At 38.3% G+C, this 20,835-nt stretch overlaps 1 protein-coding gene across 2 annotated transcripts in view; it reads right to left on the reverse strand.

Moving 5' to 3' along the window:
- ANO10 (anoctamin 10) overlaps nt 1-20,835 on the reverse strand; it is a 126,140-nt gene that overhangs the window by 36,243 nt on the left and 69,062 nt on the right. For both annotated transcript variants that reach the window (XM_075143345.1, XM_075143344.1), the window contains exon 12: nt 7,409-7,525. In XM_075143345.1, coding sequence (XP_074999446.1) covers nt 7,409-7,525 — 117 coding nt within the window. The remainder of the gene's footprint in view (nt 1-7,408; nt 7,526-20,835) is intronic.

Genomic DNA, 20,835 nt, shown 5'->3' on the forward strand with positions numbered 1-20,835 from the left:
TCATTTGTATGGGAAGTCGAATAGCCTCTTCCCTTGTATTCAAACCAGTTCACATATAATTGGGATCCCCTCTGGGTTCTGAAACTATGGAAGTCTGATGTAGCTGCAGTATTCTTACAGCAGGAACAATTTTAACCTATTTTTTATCCTATTCCTTTACTCCAGGCTTCCTTGTTGAGATCGTATCTCATCAAAGATCTGGGATGTCAGGCAAAAAGAGAGGACTGAACTGATTGATATTCACTCCACCACCAGGCTCCAGGTCATGATTTGAGAAAGGTAAAACGCGTTATCTTTGCAGAGAGACTTAGCTGTTACAGAAACATAACTCGATGGACAATTTTACCCCTGGCAATAGTCACAGAGAACGAATGGATTGTTGGAAAAGAAAATTACACCTGCTGGAAAGTTGGTGCATTGTTTGTTTCTGTTCCCGTTAAGAGCATGCAAAAGTATCACTTACGATCAGATTACAATCATATCTATTTAAAAGTTTATTTTATACTGTTAGCTCTCAAGCGTCCCATAGTTAAAAGTTTAATTTATCTGCAAACCAGGCAGACTTGGTGTCATCTCACCTTCAGCTGAAAAGTCACAAATGGGGACACAAAAACTTCTTCCCAAATGAATGGGCTTTTGGGTTTACTTTTTTTCTTAAAGGATCATAATTTATTTTGGTTTTGCTAACACTTTTATATTGAAAGTAGTTTTCAGAAACATACTCTCAAGAAAGGTCCAACATTAAAGGAATTCATGTTTATAATACACTGGCAAAACTATGTTTGAACACAATCTGTTCTCCTATGACTGGGTGGAAGTCTTTCTATGCTTAAACTGTGTTATGAAAATATAATGAATCTTACTTGCATTATATCCCTGCTGCTATCAAAACACATGCAAATGTTATAATGACATGTCTGGAAGCATTCTGACTATTCACTAGGGAAAAATTGCATTTGCAAAGTTGAATTAACAGTTTTGGACTCTTAAAAAAAAAAAACAACAAACCTACAGCAAACAAAAATGATTAGTAATGGTTCTACTTTAACATCACCTGTGAGTTATGTCTCATTACACAAACCAGTGGAGCCTATCAAAAAAAATGCAGCCACACACTTCTGCTGAAAAACTGAGTTTTTGTTAAAAATATTTTTTGCTTTAGAAACAATACTATTTTTAAGGATTTTTTTTTGGTCAAAACATAAAGCAAGTGTTTTATTTAATCGCATTCTGTTTTAATCTAAATTCAATGTTTGAGCTGACGTTTCACCAGTCGTTCCTACAGGTTGTTTTGCAAATTTTTGATTATTTGAATGAAATCTTTTCATTTCAGCTGCTTGCCTTTTCTTCTGGCCGACTCCAGCCTTGTGTTTGCTCAGCATTGCCAGCAAGCACTGAACGAGCTTCTGCTTTTATTATCAGTAGTGTTCTGAGGGTAGTCCTGAAGCTACAGGTAGTCCTTTTCTGAGCCCTCTAATTCTAGTAATTACAGCACTGAATGAGGCAGTAACCCATTGAGTTTGTTTCAGTCTCACAAAAACTGTCTTCAGTTCCTATTTTGCAAGATAAATAAGCAGGATATTAAATACTAACGACTCATGCTGTTAAATGGTTAAAAAAAAAAAAAGATCCCGTTCTCTTCCTTCCCCCACCAAAAAAAGAAGGGACATTTCTGAGGCTCACTGCCTGTTCAAGCAGCTATGTTGGCCCATCACACCCCCTGGTCATATTCTGAGACTCATGACATGTTAGTAAATAGAAAATCCCTGCAAGAACAACAGCTTGAGGAGATGCAAGGAGCAAGCACAAACGTTGCCCAGAGCAGAAGACCCTTATCTCTCTATTTTCCTCTACGCTACAGAAAGCTGTCTCAGAGAGGCTAAGCATGCTAACAGGACAGGGCCCAGATGGGCCAGCACACTCCAATTTAGTGTATTCCTTCTGGAAAGGACATCATTAGTGCTAGTGGGTACTATTCCTAGAGGAAATGGTAAGGTCCAGCCATTGCAGTCAGCAACCAAAAAGCTTTGCAATTATTAGAGCTGCTGCAATGCAGTGAATTGCAATGTTAAAGCACTGATACTACTTTAAGCAGAGGGTTTTTATTGGAGAGAACAGCAACTTTTACATGCCAGAATACTTGCAGGAGCAGGGAGAGAGAGTTGAAACTTTCCATATGACTGCACCTAGGCAAACAGACACCTGCCTCTTTCTGTCATTGTCTCGCTATCCCTTTCAAAAAGAAGGTCATTAACACACTATCGTGTTTTGAAGAAGCCTTTGGTCAACCAAGATGATGAAGAGATCAGTCACAGCATTCTCCAGTTCCTTCATTTCCTGGAGAGGGAACTGAGACACATCAGACTCATTTTCAGGAAATGGATGATATTGCTGGAAAAATCCTAGTGAATGTTGCACCTACTGTTGCTTTTGAAAACTTGTTATTCTGCTGGAAATCATTAAGAAGGAGCACTACTGACTTACAAATGCCTAGATCTCCCTCTAAAGCAATTGAAGCAATTGTTTATGGATATTCAGACTATACCACTGCCACTAAGCAGTTGTATGTAGATGGTACAACCACCATGGGAGATACTGTGTGAAAGAGCAAAAGGTCTTTCTCCACTTGGCCAAGGCTGAATGACTGCATTTCTTTATCTCACTCTGAAAAGAAATACACCAGGTAGGATAAAGGAGGCATACTTTCATGGCTGGTGTTCAATAAACTTGACTCTTTTCATTACTGGCAGTTGAAGAAGGATGACAACTGTCAATCAGCTGATGGGGCCCTTTGCTCACGAGCATGTTATCTATCTGGCGTCTCTTTCTGGTGGAGCATTTACAGCTGGACATCAGATATCCAACACGCTTCTTCAGAGGAAGCACTGAAAGGCTTCACCTATTAGAAGGAAAAGGCATTCCTGTTAAAAGATACTGGTCACTGATGGCTAGAACACCTTAAGAAAAGAAGCTAGAGCACAGGGATGATGGGGCGTTTATAGATTAGGTCCCCTTGGAGGTAAGGGCTGGGGGTGGGGAAGGAACTGGGAAGGGATGCACAGAACAAAAAACCCTTCACATCTGCATTTCCGCTCCAGCTTAAGGACAGTTTTTTTGCCCTGTAGTTCCTCTGAAAAAGCAAACTCTTGCACTAAAATTTATTTCTCTGTTGTTGCTATCGGGGCTATGTTTATTCTGCTGAGATACTGAAGGAGATGCTATAAGGAAAAACATCTTTGTCCAATTTATAAAATTCAGATTTTTTTAATGCAAAATACCATAAAAAACACAAGCATTTTTACATCACTAAGCTTTTGTTTTCAGAGCTAATACTGATGCTGTCTAGGTAGTTGCACTTTGTGAAAAGATACGCCATTCCCCACCATTTAAAACTTTATTTTTCCTTGAAAAATGGCTACTAGTTATATACCATGTTGGAGTTGCTGCTCTCTGTATTTCATGCTCAGAAAATAATTGCATGAATAATTATTTTTCCCCAATTTGTCTCTCATTTGCTTTGCCTGGGTCTAGTTTCAGTGCAGAAAGAAGGTATTAATCTGATGTTTGGCTCAATCGGAAGAAGGTAATACTGGGAAGATCTCATAATACCTGAAAACATGACAGTAATCTAGTCCACAAAATGCAAGTTATGCTGATTAACCTGTGGTGGTCTTGTGTTTCTGGAACTTAGACCTTTTATAAGGATAGACTGCTGACCCACCTCCAGCCATGAGGGCCTTTTGTCTATTCATTAAGCTTTCATCTGTCCAGAAGCTAAAATGCTTATTAGTGTAGCTTTCACTGTCACTGCCCTGAAAATGCTAGATAGTGTCCTCACACTAATTTTACAGCATTGGTCCTCACCTGCGCCTATGGTAATTCCTGAACCACTGAAGAATTAACTGACTGTTCCCTTGCTGCTTGCAGGCACACCTATCTCTTCCTTAAAATAGTCTCTCTTCCTTAAAATAGGAACTAGACAAAAGAGCATGGCATGTTTCTGCACTTGCAAGAAATAGATGCAACAGAGCAGAGTACTGCCAAGAAGCAGGGGGAGTCTGGGGCACCTCACCCCACTTTACTAGCTAGCTACTTCTCTAAGGAGGATCATGATGCTCACCAGAAAAGGGTCCATCACCCTAGCAGCAGACAGTACCCACTTCTAGTTGCCCAGCATCCAGGCTTCCTTCCAGGTGAAAAGAAACGGAGAACACTTTAGGGAGTGTGAATTGCTCCTGCTCCTCTTCCAAAAATCTTGATCCATATTCTCTTTAGTCCTCTATTAAAGAGTTCACATTAATTTACTCTCTGCCCCAGCCCCCGCAAAAATAGAGTCTAACCAGCCTCCTCTACCATTCTTTACACTGAAGGACATCAGGGAAATTTGAAGCAAAGTTTACACGTGTAGCACATTAACCTTTCTGAATCCAAATCGGGGAAAGTATTTTGTCTTGAGTTATGTAAACAAACTTTGTTATGATACTTCGAGGATATCCTAACAAAGTATTTTCAAAATAGATCAAATTATTACAACCCATTCAACAGTCCACTCCCTCTCAACAGTCTTAAACAAACTATGTAAAGAAATGTTTAAAAGAAACATTTCAGAACTTCCTAAAAACCTTTCTTAAAGTCTAAGAACTTCAAAACAAGACTGTCATTCCAATATAATTTTTTTTTTAAATTATGGCAGTTTTCACAATATAGACGATTTTAACAAGCTCTAATGATGATCGTTCATCTCTATTAGAGAGCTGAGACACTGTATTCCCTAAAATCCCTTTCAGAGAGAGACTAACTCAGTCTTCAAATGGATTTGAACACAGAATAGTTACAGTCCCACTGCACCAGGTTAAAAAGCAATTAGCTTAGCATTAATGAAAATGTAAAGGTGCTCGCACTGTCTAAAGTTAAGGATCCCAAGCATAATCAATACAACTGTTCAAAGCAACTGTATTAGGAGATTTTCTCTCCATGCACTATATATAGAGCCTAATAATCTATTTTGGCATCTTAGAGGTTTACAGTCTGATAGTGTTAACACCCTTCTAATAGCTACATCCCAAGACAGCAGTATTCCAAAAACTCACATGGTAAAACACAACGGCATGCATGTCTGGTTAGCATCAAGAGAGGAATGTGATGCATACTTGCACAAAAGTATGTAAACCAGTTTCTCTGTAACATGTGATCCCACAACACATTTGCCCCAGACTTTTATGTCTGTTTTTTTGAACAGTTGTGTTGGGGGGGTTGTTTTTTTTCTTGAAAGATACACAGCTTAAATTACCATGATGACTTTCAGTAACAAGAGGAAGAACTTGAAAACGTGCTTCTAAAATAAATGCTTCAGTATCTTTTTGCACTGCCAACGTATTACTTTTAAACGCAGGTATTTTTCAGTCAAAAAACGAAGGCACCAGAAAAAAAGCCCAAATCTCTGTATGTCTATGAGATAGACAGCACAGTATCAATCAGAGGAAATCTAAAAAGGCGATGGTAGATACTTGTGTTCAAAGTACCTAACAAGGCACCTAAAAACCAGCCAATATTCTTCCTGAATCCTGTAGGAAAACTCAAAAGAATTAAGCGAGAACTGCCAGGCTTCTGGTTCTTATTGAAATTCAGACTAACTTTTCACTACTGAATTAATGAAACAACCTGAAGAACTGGGGATCAGGCATATATTATTGTAGGGAATGCACAAATGCAAGGATAGGAGACGAAGTCCTAACTGCTGACATGCGCACTCATATTGAAAGAGACTCTGTATATATTCCAGTTGGCACATTATAACCAAAGGTGACTGTATTCACTTGAGCTTAAGATTCCGGTGGATGGCCTAGTTTTGCCTGTCTATAAAATGAAAACAGATAAGGAACAACTAAAATAGAAATGTAGTCTTGTTCCTTTTAATATTATCTAAAAAGTACATGAGATTCATGACCACGTCCTGGTAATTTCACATTGACATACTGGAGAAAGGCAAAACAAAACTACTAGGCATTAGATTCAATTGTAATTTGAATTTTGTTTGTTATGGCTGATTACGGAAGACAGTGCTGACCTCAATAGCGATGTTCTAGCATCACACAAAACTGTGGGATTTTAACTAGAAAAGGCAGTGTATTGTTTACAGGCTCAGTTTGTCCAGAATTAAGAGATCATTTTGTCACACGCAGCTATGGTAGATGTTTTAAAAAGTAATTTCCAGTTCTACACAAAAAACACAGTATAGAGCAGGTTACACAGCTGCATCTGGAGCACACAAAGAATTATGTTAATGTAAACCCATGCACTGCAGTGTAAAAATATCTGAGCTATTAAATAGGTGAACCAGTCTCTGCAGCTCCATGCTGGTGGGTTTTTTTTCCTGATATGTAAGCTAGCTTGGAAATCCTATCTAGCATAGTAGAGTCAGAAACTCCTGAAGTATGCTGCCATCGCAAAACCAGCTCTGTAGAATCCCTGTACCCTACTGAAGCTAACCAATTCTTTACCTCTTGTGATCTCCACCACTCTCTCTGTGGAATCATTTGTTAAAACAGAAATTTTCAGTAGAAAAATCTAGTTCCTTATTTCCTAAATTGTTTTGGAATGCCTGTTACGTATATTGTAAAATACACCTTATTTATGCAATAAAATGAGAATATTGTATGGACAGGAAAATAAGGCAACATTACCCTTCCCTCATACATACTTAGTTCTCAAACATTTTTTTCATGTTCCATCTGTTTACAATTTCTGTTTATATTAGAGCTAAGTTAACTGTTTATTTGTGACGGTATTTCAGCAATGAAAGAAATCCTAGTGTTGCAACAACAAATACCTCCAGGGGATGAAATTAGGTTTCATAGAGCCCAATGTCCTTTAAAAGTGACAATATAAACAAAGTATGTTTGCACACACAAGGACAACAGACATTACAAGTTGCTACATTACTAGCCATACCAGAAATTTCAAGATGTCTGAAAAGGAAGCCCTTTTTCTTGGTGTTGACTCAGATACATTGGTGGGTTGAAAGGACAGATGGATCATTAAAACTTCCAGCTCTCTGCTCCACTTCTTAAGTAGTGATGGATTAACAGAAAATGAAGCAGTATCTGAAATGCTACAGTTTACAACCCAATGTGTAGAAGTAAACCAGTACTGTTTGCTATTTATTTAATACCCTGTGTTGTACACTGTACTAGTGACTCTTCCACACTCCACTCAGCCACCGCAACCTGTGGGGCAGAGATGGAACAGCTTTAGCTAGCTAATCTTAACATAATTTAAACAGGAATTTCAAAATCGCAGGATTTACCTATTTATCCACCTAAACCAAAAGCAGAATCTCCCTAGTTTATCTTTCCTTCAGGCCACCAACGCTTTTCACTGTCAGTTTATACATGTCAGTTGCTCTTACCTGTTGTTTGAGAGCCTCTAGAGATTCAAATTCCAATTTGGCTAGTTTTATCTGGATATCTCTTGGTTTATCCGGAATTACAAATGCCATGATAAACTTTATTGCTAGTAGCAAGTGCTGGAAAAAAAGAAAGAAGAAAAACATTGTTCTATAGAGTTTGAAGCATGGAGAGATCAGCATACTATTTCCAAATTTTAGTAATAAAAGTATAAACAATTATTTCTTGTGACGTGTACAACACGAATAGCATACTATAACCACATTGAGCCTCAGCTACTCCGTGTTTTTTCTGTTTTCAGTCATTCGTAATTTGAATATAAACACATACAGTTTGGCTTGTTTTCATAATAATCCTATTTTCACTATGTACTATAAATTTCTAATTCAATTTTGTATTTGTGACTCCAGATAAAATAATAGCTTTTAAAACATATTATTGGTTCATAGAAATTAAATTATGACACCCAGCACACACAGTTTCATAGTGAAATATTTACATGTATATACACACATATAAATACAATTACATATAAATAGATGCAATTATAACAACATACATATGTGCACGCATACATGTGCACATGTCATGATACAAATGAAACAAGCACATTGTAAAAAATGTGAACAAACCCAGAATTTCTGCATTAGAGAAGTTATTAAAACCTAAAAGCACTCCTGAGAAAGCATTAGAAGAGAACAAAACAAAATAAAATGTGATCTTTAAAGAAGTGGCACACTCATGAATAGAAACTTTCCAGGAAATGGAGAAGCATTCCACATATGAGATGCCAAATTAGTCATAATTTATCACAAAAGATTATGATCCTATTTAAAAGAGAACAAGCATCAAGTTCTGTTGAACCTAGTCATTAACCAGTCTTTAAATTTCACCTAAACATGCACCATTCCCCTCATCTCACCAAAAACAACTGTCAACTGTCAAGTCAGTGGTTTTGTTTCTTCATTTTTGTCAAATATAAACATAATCTAAACAAGAATTGTTAAATCTTACTTTATCAAGGGCTGACCTAACAGTTTGCTGCATGTTTGCATGCAGGGACTTGCTCCTAGCTGGGAAAACGCTGACCAATATAAGGCAACACTTAAATGTATGTGCTTAACTTTAAGCACGTGCTCAGGTTCCACTGACACGATGATACTCATAAACATGCTTAACTTTAGATTGCTTGCCCAAGCTACTTACCAAATTTCCCTGAATTTTTATAAAATGGAACAGATCAGTGCTCCTTTCTGAAATACATTTTGCTGAACTATATGATCTTGATGCACTTGGGCACATGAATAACAACATAACAGACCAAAAATCCCTGCGATTCTGGAATTCCGTGAGCAAGAAGGTAGAAAAACCACTACGGACTTCACAGAAGTGGTAGTGGAACTCTAAATAAGCCAATTCCATTAAATAATAAAGAGTTAAAGCAAGAAATCAGATAACAGTAAGAAAACAACAACAAAGAGCCATACATGAAATTATTTTTAAAAATGTATTACAGAAAAATAGCTAGTAGGTCTAGGAAACAAATGGTTAGTGCAAGGAATAATACTTTATTTAAAGATATGAAAGGAAGGCTGAAAATTAATGTAACGCTAATACATCATCAGTGAAAACCTGAACACAGATTGAGGTTAATGAAGCAATTAGTATGTCCGCTGTCTAATGCAATGCGTAATACTGCATTATTAAAAAAAAAAAATTATGTCAACAGTAAAACATTCTCCCAGTCATACAAATTTTGTTTTCCCACTCAACTTAATGTGGCTGCTGCTAAGGAACTTTTCTTGCAAAACAAATGATAGCAAACAACGTTGGTTTATGCTAGAAATACATAACAATAAAAGATGTCTCAGAGCTAGCACTGGAGGAATCTCTTAAATGGAAAAAGGTAAAATGTTGAAGACAGTAATAAAAAATAAGACAAACAATACTCCTATGCAGAATAAAGTCATAAGGAAGAATCACAGGTTGAAGAGGAATAATTAATCTACAGATAAAATTTTGGTTTGGAAACAGGAAAATAAGGAGATGAAATTTGGAGTAACTCAAACCTAGGTAACAGGATTAGGGTAAGATCTTACACTTAAGGCAAATGACTGACAGAACTAGCAGAAACTGAGGGATTTTGGACAGGGATATTTATTTGAAAAGTTACAATGGACATTTCAGTTGAAAAAAAGACTCAGCATCACAAAATGTAGCTTCTAGCTGCCCAAAGTCCTTTGGACTGAGGTTAATCTCACTTTGCTAAACGAAAGAAAAAGTATTGTATTTTCTGATCATATTAAACAGCGAGAATCAAATTTTGGAATTGTAATTGTTCAGCCACTGCCTCTTGAAGAGCCTTGAAAACATAAACCAAGCTAGTAACTTTACACAGAGACTTCAAAGTAGCTCCAAATCCAAACAATTTTTAAGAAAATACAGCTAAATAATTTCAGGGAAATGTAAATAATATTATGGAGGACAGAGACTGACTGAGTTTTTCCCATTTTTGATAGGGGTGAGGAAGGAATAGGAGAAGAGACATCTAGGGAAACCAGAAATAAAACCAACAAAAATGCTGCAGTTAATCCTGGAAAATACTGTATTTTTTAAAATAGATTTAGAAGGGCCACGTGTTTTAACTACTTCACCAGGTGAAGAGTTTTATTGTTGCCTCAACTAACCAGAGCCCAGCAGTTCAGCAGTATTCCAGAGATGGGTTTTTTGGCAATAGGCTACCTGTTACCCACATGTATTGAAAAATGCCTTCGACACAAACTAACTGTTTGTCAGAAAAGAAGTCAGTTTTCATGCTAGCACAACTCATAGCCTGTAAACACAAGGATACAACACGAAGGCAGAACTTCTGATTCAGAAAGCCTTCAAGCCAGAGAGGGCTTGAAAGTTGGAGTACAGATGGGAAAGTCACTATTTTGCTTTCCCTACCATCATGCTCTTTCCTAGGCATCCTCTACAGGCCACTGTAAAAAAAGATGACTGGGTTAGACAGACCTTTGGTTTACCCCTCAGAACAGCTTTTTTGTGTTCTTTTCCCTTCCACCAAAACAAAGCTTTATCAGTCATAAAGCGCTCAGAACTGTGTGGGATGTCTCTGTGCGTAAGACTGTGATCTCAGAAAACACATTGGACTTAACAGACAGCAAATTCAGTCCAGTTCCACCTCATAACTCCCTGTCAACCTGAAAAAAGACATCAGAGCAACAGCCTCCCATGGATAACTTCTCCAGCTGTTCCTATTTGCAAATTAGGAGTAATATTAATAACATTGGGAAGGTAACTGGCAGAAATTATGAATGTGGGTCATATGATTCATGCAACCTCTTTAAAAGGAAATGTATCTAATTTTATTAACAGTTTATATTGCATTTTGGAATTGCCATTTGACCAAGGAAATGTTACTAGTTATTCAAGAGAAACTGAAGAAAAAGTAGGGAGATAAGTAGTTGTATTCATTTTATCATTCATATTCCGTACAGATTTCTTAGTATTGTTATAGTATAATTCCTGCAAGTCAGATCCATGAAAAGGAGCCGTCTGCTTTCAAAAAAGAAATGCCGTAAGAGTACAGTATAAATCACCAGAACAAAGAGCAAAATTCTCCATTCGTGGTATAAAGTTACATTAATGCTAGTATGAATATATTATAAAAAAGAAAATACTAAAGTTTATCCAAATTTGCTACACAACCAGTGCAAATGTATTTGTCCACTGCCAAAACTTCTTCATAGATTTGGGGTTGTTTTTTTTTTTTATTTTTGGGGTTTTTTTGTTAAATCAGGTTACAAACCCAACCATTATTTCTAACTGCAACCATTAAAAAGAGGTGTTGTTTCCAAGAACATGCCCTTCATAATGATTACAAGGGGACTATTTCACTGCGAGCAAAACCCAGGATAACATTCACACAAGCTGTAAGCTCTTCGATGCCAACAGCAAAGTCCCCTCCTATTTTGCAATCTGCCAAGCGGGCACAGAGAGAAACAGCAATGAGTCTCTCCCCCTTGATAAATGCAGTGCCATCAAACTCATTGCGGTCTTGTGCCAGGTGCTTAGAGAGCCAGAACAACTATTCTGTTCTGCAAAGCCACCGACAAGAGTAGAGGCAGCAGCTGTGTTTTGCAGCAGTGGGTCCCCAACCTTGTCTCTTCTAAAACAGAAAATGCAAATTAGGGTTAAATTCCTGGAATTTTGAACAGCTAATTTGGTTTCTATAGTGGTCTTACTGCAGCAATTCCTGTCAAAATCTACTCAACTGGAAGGAAAAAAAAAAAAAAAAAAAAAGAAGAAAACATAAGCAGTAGCTGTGTTGCTGGTTAGCTGATAAAGTGCATGCCAAACATCAGCTTGGAGAGACTTCAACAAAATTTTGTACCAAAAGCCTATTTTAGAATCTAGTATTTAGGAAAACTTTCAATTCAATTAAAATCAGAAATCTGAACCTAGTCCAACCTAGAACCAATACGTACTATGAAACAAGACGGTTGCTGGTTACTAACCCTGCATAGGTAACGAACCCTACAGAAAAGCCAACAGCACATCGCTTTGAACCTCTACTCTCTATGGTATACACAAAATGCCTTTGCAAATGTAAAGTATCACTGCAAGTTCATATTGCTGTCAGAGCAGAAGGCAGGGAGATCATTAGATTCTTTGCTAGGACTCCAGATCACAGTATTCTGACTTCAAACTAAGCTAAGATCAAAGACTAAGAACAGACCAAAAAATAAATTTCTCTCCTTCTGTGGCAACAGTTCTTAGCTTTGAGGGTCTTGCGTTGTTCCGAGAGTAGAAAAAGGGCAGGAAGAAAGTGAAAAATAATTCTGTCAAGGGAGCAATACAGGCAAAGAAAAATTTCCATAAAGCTCAGGAAGTTCAATTAAATTAAATTGTCTTTAATAGACAGCAATAAAATAAATTTATGAGCAAATATTTCTACAATATACTTAAAAAGAAAGCATGACCAAACTTTCCTTCCCACTTTTAGACTGAACTGGCTTCATTACAGAGTCTTGCTAATGGAGCAGAATCATCACAGCTGAGGGACTTTAAAAAGCTCCTTTTTTCTGCTACACTGATAAATGCTGCTTTTAAAACCTCACATCCCATATATTATTATGGAATTTTCATAAAATGGGAACGGAATCTGCCTTAGTAAAAAAACCTTCCTTTCAAAATTTCATTTTATCCACAGACATGTCCAAAATCCTGAGGTGGGGAAGGGGAATGACAAAAAGATTGGTTTTTTATTTTGGTCCTATTTCAAGGCTTCTTCACATCTGCTGTTCAGCTTGAGACTTTGTCTTCTCTTCCCACAGACATACACGTGCACACACTTCCAATCCAGATACCTGCCACAATCTGCACGCTCCGTCTATCCCATTTGTCCCCAAACCAACAGAACCCATGTCTTCCGCGTTTCGGCCAGCGTAAGCTTTCTCCTCCTCCCTGCCAAAACAGGGAAACACGAGGACCGAAGTGCAGCCTTCCTGCCTCTTGCCACTCCAGCACAGTGAAGTCTGGCTCAGTTCTCAACTGGAATATGCTCAGAACAGGTGAAATGTTCATGCACTTAAACCTGGCACTCCTTTAAGTCTCTACAAAGCACCTAAAACAAAGGTGTCTCAGAAACTTATATCTTCGCCAAGTTTGGGCAGCTTTCTCATAGGAGCATCATAAAGAACATTCTTTAGATCAGAGTAAGCCTTCTGTCGACCTTTGCATTGCTGCTTCAGAGCACAGATGCAATGCGTCTTCTCAACACAATAGTAATCATGCTTTTTATGATTACTTTAGTAATCATAAATATTCTATACCAATATTAATTTTATATTTATATATTTTCTCCTTTCTTAAAAGGAGGAAGGCATTTATGTAAAATTGCAAAACTGCAGAACTCCAAACTGAAAAAAAACATCCAGCAAGGAGAGTTTCAGCCTGCCCAATTAAAATGTGGCTGAAAGAGATGCGACTAAACAGAAGCTTATTACAAAACATGTCAGAAAGCATAAGCAGAGACCATTTATAAGTTGTAACAGAATGTCCGTTTCTTCCTCTTAGATGACAAATATACGCACACAAACCCACAAAGGCTGCCCAAAGAAAACTGTAGATACATTTTGACAGAACATCTCACAGACCATCAGAAGGGTAAGAACAGATAAGAAATCACTTATTGACCGTACCAGCACATTTGTGAAATCTAGCCCCGCTCAAGAGAGTATTTAAGCTTACCTTTAGTTTTAAGCATATCTATAAATATATTTATGTTCAGAAAAACATTTAAGCCTGGGCTTAAAAGAATATTAAAAAATAATGCCCAGGTTATTTGCTGAATCTGGGTCTTAAAATTCATCGGCTGAATCACAATACGTACTTTCTTTTCCTGGGGGTGGTAGGATGTGCCATGTACTAAATTCACCTGTCTGAAGAGATGAATGCTGGCTTGCATAGAGTCTCCTCACATTTACACTTCTGAAATGGTTTTAATTAGTGCAGAAATCCCGGTCTGTATTTTTATTACCAACTGACTATAAAACCTCACATGACAAAATCTACGCTGAAAAAGATACTAGGCTTAATACGCAGTTTTGAGGCATATTTCAATCATGAAAACAAGTAGTGATTCGAGACAGCCAGCACGGCTTCACCAAGGGCAAGTCCTGCCTGACCAACCTAGTGGCCTTCTATGATCGAGTGAGTACATCAGTGGACATGGGAAGGGCTACCAATGTTGTCTGTCTGGACCTCTGTAAGGCCTTTGACATGGTCCCCCACAACACCCTTCTCTTTAAACTAGAGAGGTATGGATTTGATGGGTGGACTGTCCAGTGGGTGAGGAATTCGTTGGATGGTCGCATCCAGAGGGTAGTAGTCAACGGCTCAATGTCCAGATGGAAGTGGGTGATGAGTGGTGTCCTGCAGGGGTCCGTAATGGGACTGGTACTGTTTAGTATCTTCATCAATGACATAGCGGGATCCAGTGCACCCTCAGCAAGTTTGCAGATGACACCAAGCTGAGTGGTGCGGTTGACACGCCCGAGGGACAGGATGCCATCCAGAGGGACCTGGACAAGCTCGAGAAATGGGCCCATGTGAACCTCATGAGGTTCAACAAGGCCAAGTGCAAGGTCCCGCACCAGGGTCAGGGCAACCTCTGATATCAATACAGGCTGGGGGATGAAGGGATTGAGAGCAGCCCTGCTGAGAAGGACTTGGGGGTCCTGGTGGACGAAAAACTGGACATGTGCCAACAATGTGCGCTCGCAGCCCAGAAGGCCAACCATATCCTGGGATGCATCAAAAGCAGCGTGGCCAGCAGGTCGAGGGAGGTGATTCTGCCCCTCTACTCTGCTCTGGTGAGACCCCACCTGCAGTACTGCGTCCAGCTCTGGAACCCTCAGCACAAGACAGACATGGACCTGCTGGAGCAGGTCCAGAGGAGGGCCACAAAAATGATCAGGGGGATGGAACGCCTCTCCTGTGAAGAAAGGCTGAGAGAGTTGGGGTTGTTCAGCCTGGAGAAGGGAAGGCTCCGGGGAGACCTTATTGCAGCCTTTCAGTATTTAAAGGGGGCTAATAAGAAACATGGCAGCAAACTTTTTAGCAGGGCCTGCTGTGACAGGATAAGGGGGAATGGTTTTAAACTAAAAGAGGATAGATTTAGACTAGACATAAGGAAGAAGTTTTTTACAATGAGGGTGGTGAAACAGTGGAACAGGTTGCCCAGAGAGGTGGTAGATGTCCCGTCCCTGGAAACATTCAAGGTCAGGTTGGACAGGGATCTGAGCAACCTGATTTAGTTGAAGATGTCCCTGCCCACGGCAGGGGGGGTTGGAATAGATGACCTTTAAAGGTCCCTTCCAACCCAAACTATTCTATGATTCTACGATTCTATGATTCTGTAAGTAGTAAGCTACAGCATGAGAACCAGGGTTTGTTTTGTTACTGTTACACATACATTAGCTGCTGATACACCCCTCTATTAGCACTGATACACCCCTCTTTCCAGTTAAGTCTTGGCCTTATGCCTCGAGGCTATTGAATTAGTTTCTTTCAGAAGAAGTAAATTTATTCTAAATACTACAATTGCTTCATATAACTATTGAAAAAAGCCAATTCCAGACCAGCACTCCTGAGCAAGACACCAACATATAAGACAACATGAAAGATTAAAAAAAAAGTAAAGATAATCTCTAAGGAAGCAGATTCTCTGTTCATGTTTCCAGGAAGTAACTGCAAAAGCAAGCTGGGTTAAGCAAAGCAAAAATAGAGTAAAATATTGCAAACATCATCTCCTAGTGAGGGAGCTGGTCTCTTCTGCCCTTACATATTTTTGTACTCTCCTTCTGTTTTCAAAAAACTTCTACAAGACTGGTTGGAAAGCAAGCAAAGCAAGCCAGTACTACTTCTGAAACTTAGTCCTGCTCTTGGAAAGCCTTAGGAAGTATTTAAACCAGATACAACTTTAAACATAAGTAATCAGGGGCAATCTGTTAAATAAATAAATATTCTACCAATGCACATGCTAATAAAGTTGAAAGCCCAAGTCACTGACCGTGACAATTTTTTCATCTTACAGCACCATTACACTTTCTAGTAATTCAATATTCTTTAAAAACAAATTTTCTAATTATTTATAGATTATTTCTTACTAATGTTTAAACCACAGCTGTTATACATCATATTCAGTCACTAACGAACTGAAGCAGTACCTGGTTTTATCAGTCTTTTTGAAAATATTTAGATGGCCAATTGTCTTCCATAATCTTCTCCAACAATAGCAATTAAGATGTGAGACAGCCCAGAAATCTACAGAAATTTTGTCACTGAGTTATTTCATGCTGCAAAAAAGCCACTAGTTCTTTATTTCTCAGCATTTACATATCTGTTCAAGCCTTTTTATAGATCTTTTACACGGGTATGTTTAAGCCTATTTTCAGATTACTTTTTCAGGACTTTCTCTAAATTGTTTAAGTATTTTTCGAGATGTTGAAGCACGAGAAAAGAGTGGCAAGGGTTGGTGAGGTAGAGTGTTTTATTTACATACCCAAGCAACACTCTGCCATCTCTCCAGGGAAATTGCCATTTTTAGGTCTATCACACGAAATTAAACATTCAGCAGGTTCTAGAAACACCTGCTGAAAGAAAAAATTCTAAATAAAAGAACCTCTGATATCAATCTTGTATACAGACTTCTGACTGACTGCAGCTTGGGAAAGAACAGTTACGTTAATAATCTTGTTTTATAAACACAGCATATTCTATGACCCAAAATATTTTATGATACAGCACACTTGCAAAACTGTCTCTATAAAAGTCTCTGTAAAAACACAACATACACAAATGAGTCTTTCAGAAATGTTCTAAGACATGATTTTTCTCACATTTGTTTCATCCTGTAGTCAATTCAAAAGACATGAAAAAGCATGCTGTAGGTATAAATTTGTCTTGGAGCATCTAAGTATTTGCTAATGGTTAATTGTGCAGTAACCCAACCATCTTGAAAGCAGCACGATAATGCACCCATCTCTATGTTACCATTTGATAATCCTGAAATGTTTTGGCACAACCCTTATCTCAATTTATGGCTAGCATTTAATAGGGACTGGGATAAGAGTTGCCAAAAGCCAAATTAGCTAATGCTGAACGTAATGAACAGCAGAGCTTTGATCACACGCTGAAATAAATTCTAAGTGAAAAGTGGAAAGAAGGATGCCCATGGAATTAAAATTGACAGTATGATTAACACCAAGCCATATGAAGTGCCTCTTAGCTGATTGCTAACATTACATATTGGCTCCCATTCTGACAGGTATAGTTTATTGTCAAAATGCCCTAATGTTCCACATCCAGGAAGGAGAAAAAAAGTTTGCTATTTTCTATTAATCCTCAAAACTTATACTTCTTTCCACCTTTAAGCCATACACTTTTCTCTATGAAAAAATATGCAAGTAAATTACAGCGCATGTCATTGTAATTATGCATTGTAAGGAATTCTGTTTGTCAGGCCTCAGAAATTCCTCCTCAGTTACATGACTGGATGACCTGGGATTAGCAAGAGGATATGAAGCATTATTTCTGCCAGGGGTTTGAAGCTACTGTAAGTCAGTTCAGTGATAAACAGAAATTGTGACCTACTATGGGCATCACACATTTTGAGAACTCTTTGCTCCTACCTCAACCAAACCTCATTTGTCCTAGTTCAAGCCAAAGTGGACAGGTATAAAACTCCCAACTGAGTTTTGGACAGGCTGAGCAAAGATATTAAAAGTACACATATGAAAGTAAAATCATGATACCTTAATAAGTCTTACAATGGTTCTTCCAAAACTGTATGTTAGTTCTGGAGATTGTGAGACAATTAACAGACTTGTCAATCTGACACTTTTCTTCAGTTCATGCTAGGAAAAGGTGATGTTGCATCTATATTAGAATTTAAACTATTTTAAACATTGAAGTTGATGGTTTTGTCTGTCGCCTTGACAGCAAGTAACACAAAAAGTAACTGGGGTTTAGTTTTAAGAGCGAAGTTTCAGCCAGTTATTCTTCAAAGATGATATACACATAAGTTTTCACTTTTAACTGTGAATAACAAGTTATCTAACTAGATGTGTCACATTGTACTTACAGATATTTGCTTATTTCTCCCACAACTACCTGGCTTTACATACAACTCTCTTATGATGCTTTCAAAGCTGATTCACAAGAACATTATTCCTGCTGAAAAATCTGTTCACCTCACAACACCAAAATAAGAACAGTATCTGAATAAACACATTTAAAACAAAATAGAATATTTCACGACACTGCAAATGCATCTTCATTGAATGATTCACAAACTTAGTGTAATGCATAGCTTTATTCTGTGTATTCACCCTATTGTGAGTGGCATGCTTTACTCTACTTCTGTTTGAAGCTGTAAGTAAATTCTGTAGACGTGGCACATTTTTGAATCTGGACCAAAAGGTGAATCATGCAATGTTAAATAATGAACAAAATGTCACAGCCATGACTCAGAGAAAAATAATGATATTGCGATATATCACATAGTAAGCTGCAGATTAATTTTTGTCTCTATTCCTGTGCAACTTTAATCAAAACAAATTAATTGAAATGGGTTCAATAAAACTAGCTAATCTGAAACAATTCTGTAGGGAAAAATTAAATTAACAATTTTCATACTCATCCCCTGCATTTTTCCTGTAAAAACTAGAGGGTTTTTTTCATCAGAACAATGCAAAGTCAAATAATCCTTTGCTTTTCAATAAAGGTCAGAAGAAAAGCTTTCCATTCAGCTGGAGTATTTTAATTAAACATTGCAGCAGGTGTTTGGATATGCTGCCAACTCCTGAAAAGCTTGCATAAAAACTGTATCTTTAAAAAAAATAAAGACCTGTATATCCTCAAGCCCACTTTATCTGTCTTTTCTGTGAATGGGTATTCACAAAATTACATACAATTTTCTCTGTTTTGGAACACCAGTACCTGCCCTTGCTATAAAAGAGTTCTTCACCAAAGCTGTTGGAAGCTAGCCATGCAATTCTCACGTCAACTTTTATGGACATCGCAGATCTGTGCAACAGATCACAGCCCAGAGTTTAGCCTTAGCTGCTGACCTGCTTCAACTGTTGGGAACATAACTGGTCTGTTCAAGCTGACAAAAGGAGATTCTTTAACTGTGAGCCAAATTCACTTTTGAGATAAAATACTGCAGTTAATGCAGACCCCTTTGTAGGTCATACGTATACAATCAAGTTTTTCAGCAATAACGCACCTCCCAGCTTTAGCTCTCCATGCACTCGCATAAAGGCAGCCTATAAAACGCTTCCAGAACTGCTTATGTTCTTAAGGAACGCAAAGCCCATTGAAAGGTGCAGGCTCCAGAAGAGAGGTGGGAGGAAACAGAGTGGAAGAGAGGAAGAACAAGCTGTGTTCTCCACAGTGGCAGTAAGTGATTCTATCATGTCATTCTATCAGCTGAGAATGCGAGTCAGAATGTGAATCCCAACATAAAGACTAGAAAGCAGTAACTCTCCTATACGTTAGGATACACACAGCTGCATCAGTGCAGTACTGTTCTTCAAAACTAGACTTCTATCAGCATAATCCAATGTTTACTGCTTGACAAATTCAGTGGGCATCTGGGACATCTCAAAAACCATCACGTTTGAATCAGGAAGAGGTTCCAAATTGAATTCTGATGTCTGAGGAGAAAGGAATACCAGCAACAATGATAATACAGCAAACAAAGACTGTTACTCACTTACTCACTTTTTTTTTTCCACTGAGACTTGGTTGTTTGGCCTTTGGAACTACAGGCAGAACAGAAAACCAACAGTTTAATCTCAGTGGTGTAACAGCTTTGGCAACATGCAGTGAGCACAACTTCTCATCTCCCTACAAATAGCAAGGCTAAAAGCAAAAAAAAAAAAAAGCACTACTTACAGATTCAATTAGAATTTTAAGACCATTTGGGAGTCAACTTGCAACAAGGGCTTAGCATCCCTTTGTTGCTATGAAACATTATCACATACAAATAATCAGCAATAAAAACCTGCAGCTGACTCATTCTCTGGCAGAAATGATCTCAGCTGAGAAGGCCACTTTCAATTTGAAATGAATTAAGCAGCAATTCTGAACATGGCTCTGAAAGATGCCTCAAGCATCTCAAATGGGCAACGTTGAGATGTCAGACAAGATCTTGGATCAGTCTGACATTTGAACAGGTCCTTGCATAACTATAATATAACATGCAAGCAGAACTACAGGTGGGAAGCTGAGACTTTTCACACATGAATCTCAACAGAGCTGACCAGTGCTATCACGGGCATGTGAAAAATCCAGGGACTGAAGGAAGAAATCACCTGTACCTGTGACTGGTCTGCTACACATAATTAAAAGGGGTAACAAGGGGTAACAAAAATAACTGTGTCTCAGCTTCAAAACTCATTCTGGGAATGAGAGAAACCTGTGAAGAGGCATTACCTCACTACAGGAATAACTTCTAGCAGAAGTGATTTGGACCTGCTGTGAACCAGGAGGATGGCGTTCCAGAAGTATGTATCCTGCAGACCTTGAGTCTTGAACCAGTTCTGGCTCTACACAGATAAACTGACGAAAAGCAGATATTTATTTCCTGAATCTGGGGACCATTTGCATTTATTCATTTTTCTCATGACCAGACTGAAAAGTGATTCTCTTTCTTCTTTGAGTTAAGGAAACGCTGGAAATGAAAGCATTCTACAGTGCCTTTCCTTCAGCCTCTAGATGAAGCAAAAATGCTGCTTCTTTTTGTGCTAAACGTGGGTAAGGAGAGTTCTTCAGGGAAAATGAGAGAAGCATACAGAGAAAGATGAAAGGACGTATATGTGCAGGACTGAGCAAGCCTGGCGCACAAGGGCAAGGC

This window comes from Calonectris borealis, chromosome 2 (genome assembly GCF_964195595.1).
Source record: "Calonectris borealis chromosome 2, bCalBor7.hap1.2, whole genome shotgun sequence".
In the NCBI taxonomy this organism is placed as follows: domain Eukaryota; kingdom Metazoa; phylum Chordata; class Aves; order Procellariiformes; family Procellariidae; genus Calonectris; species Calonectris borealis.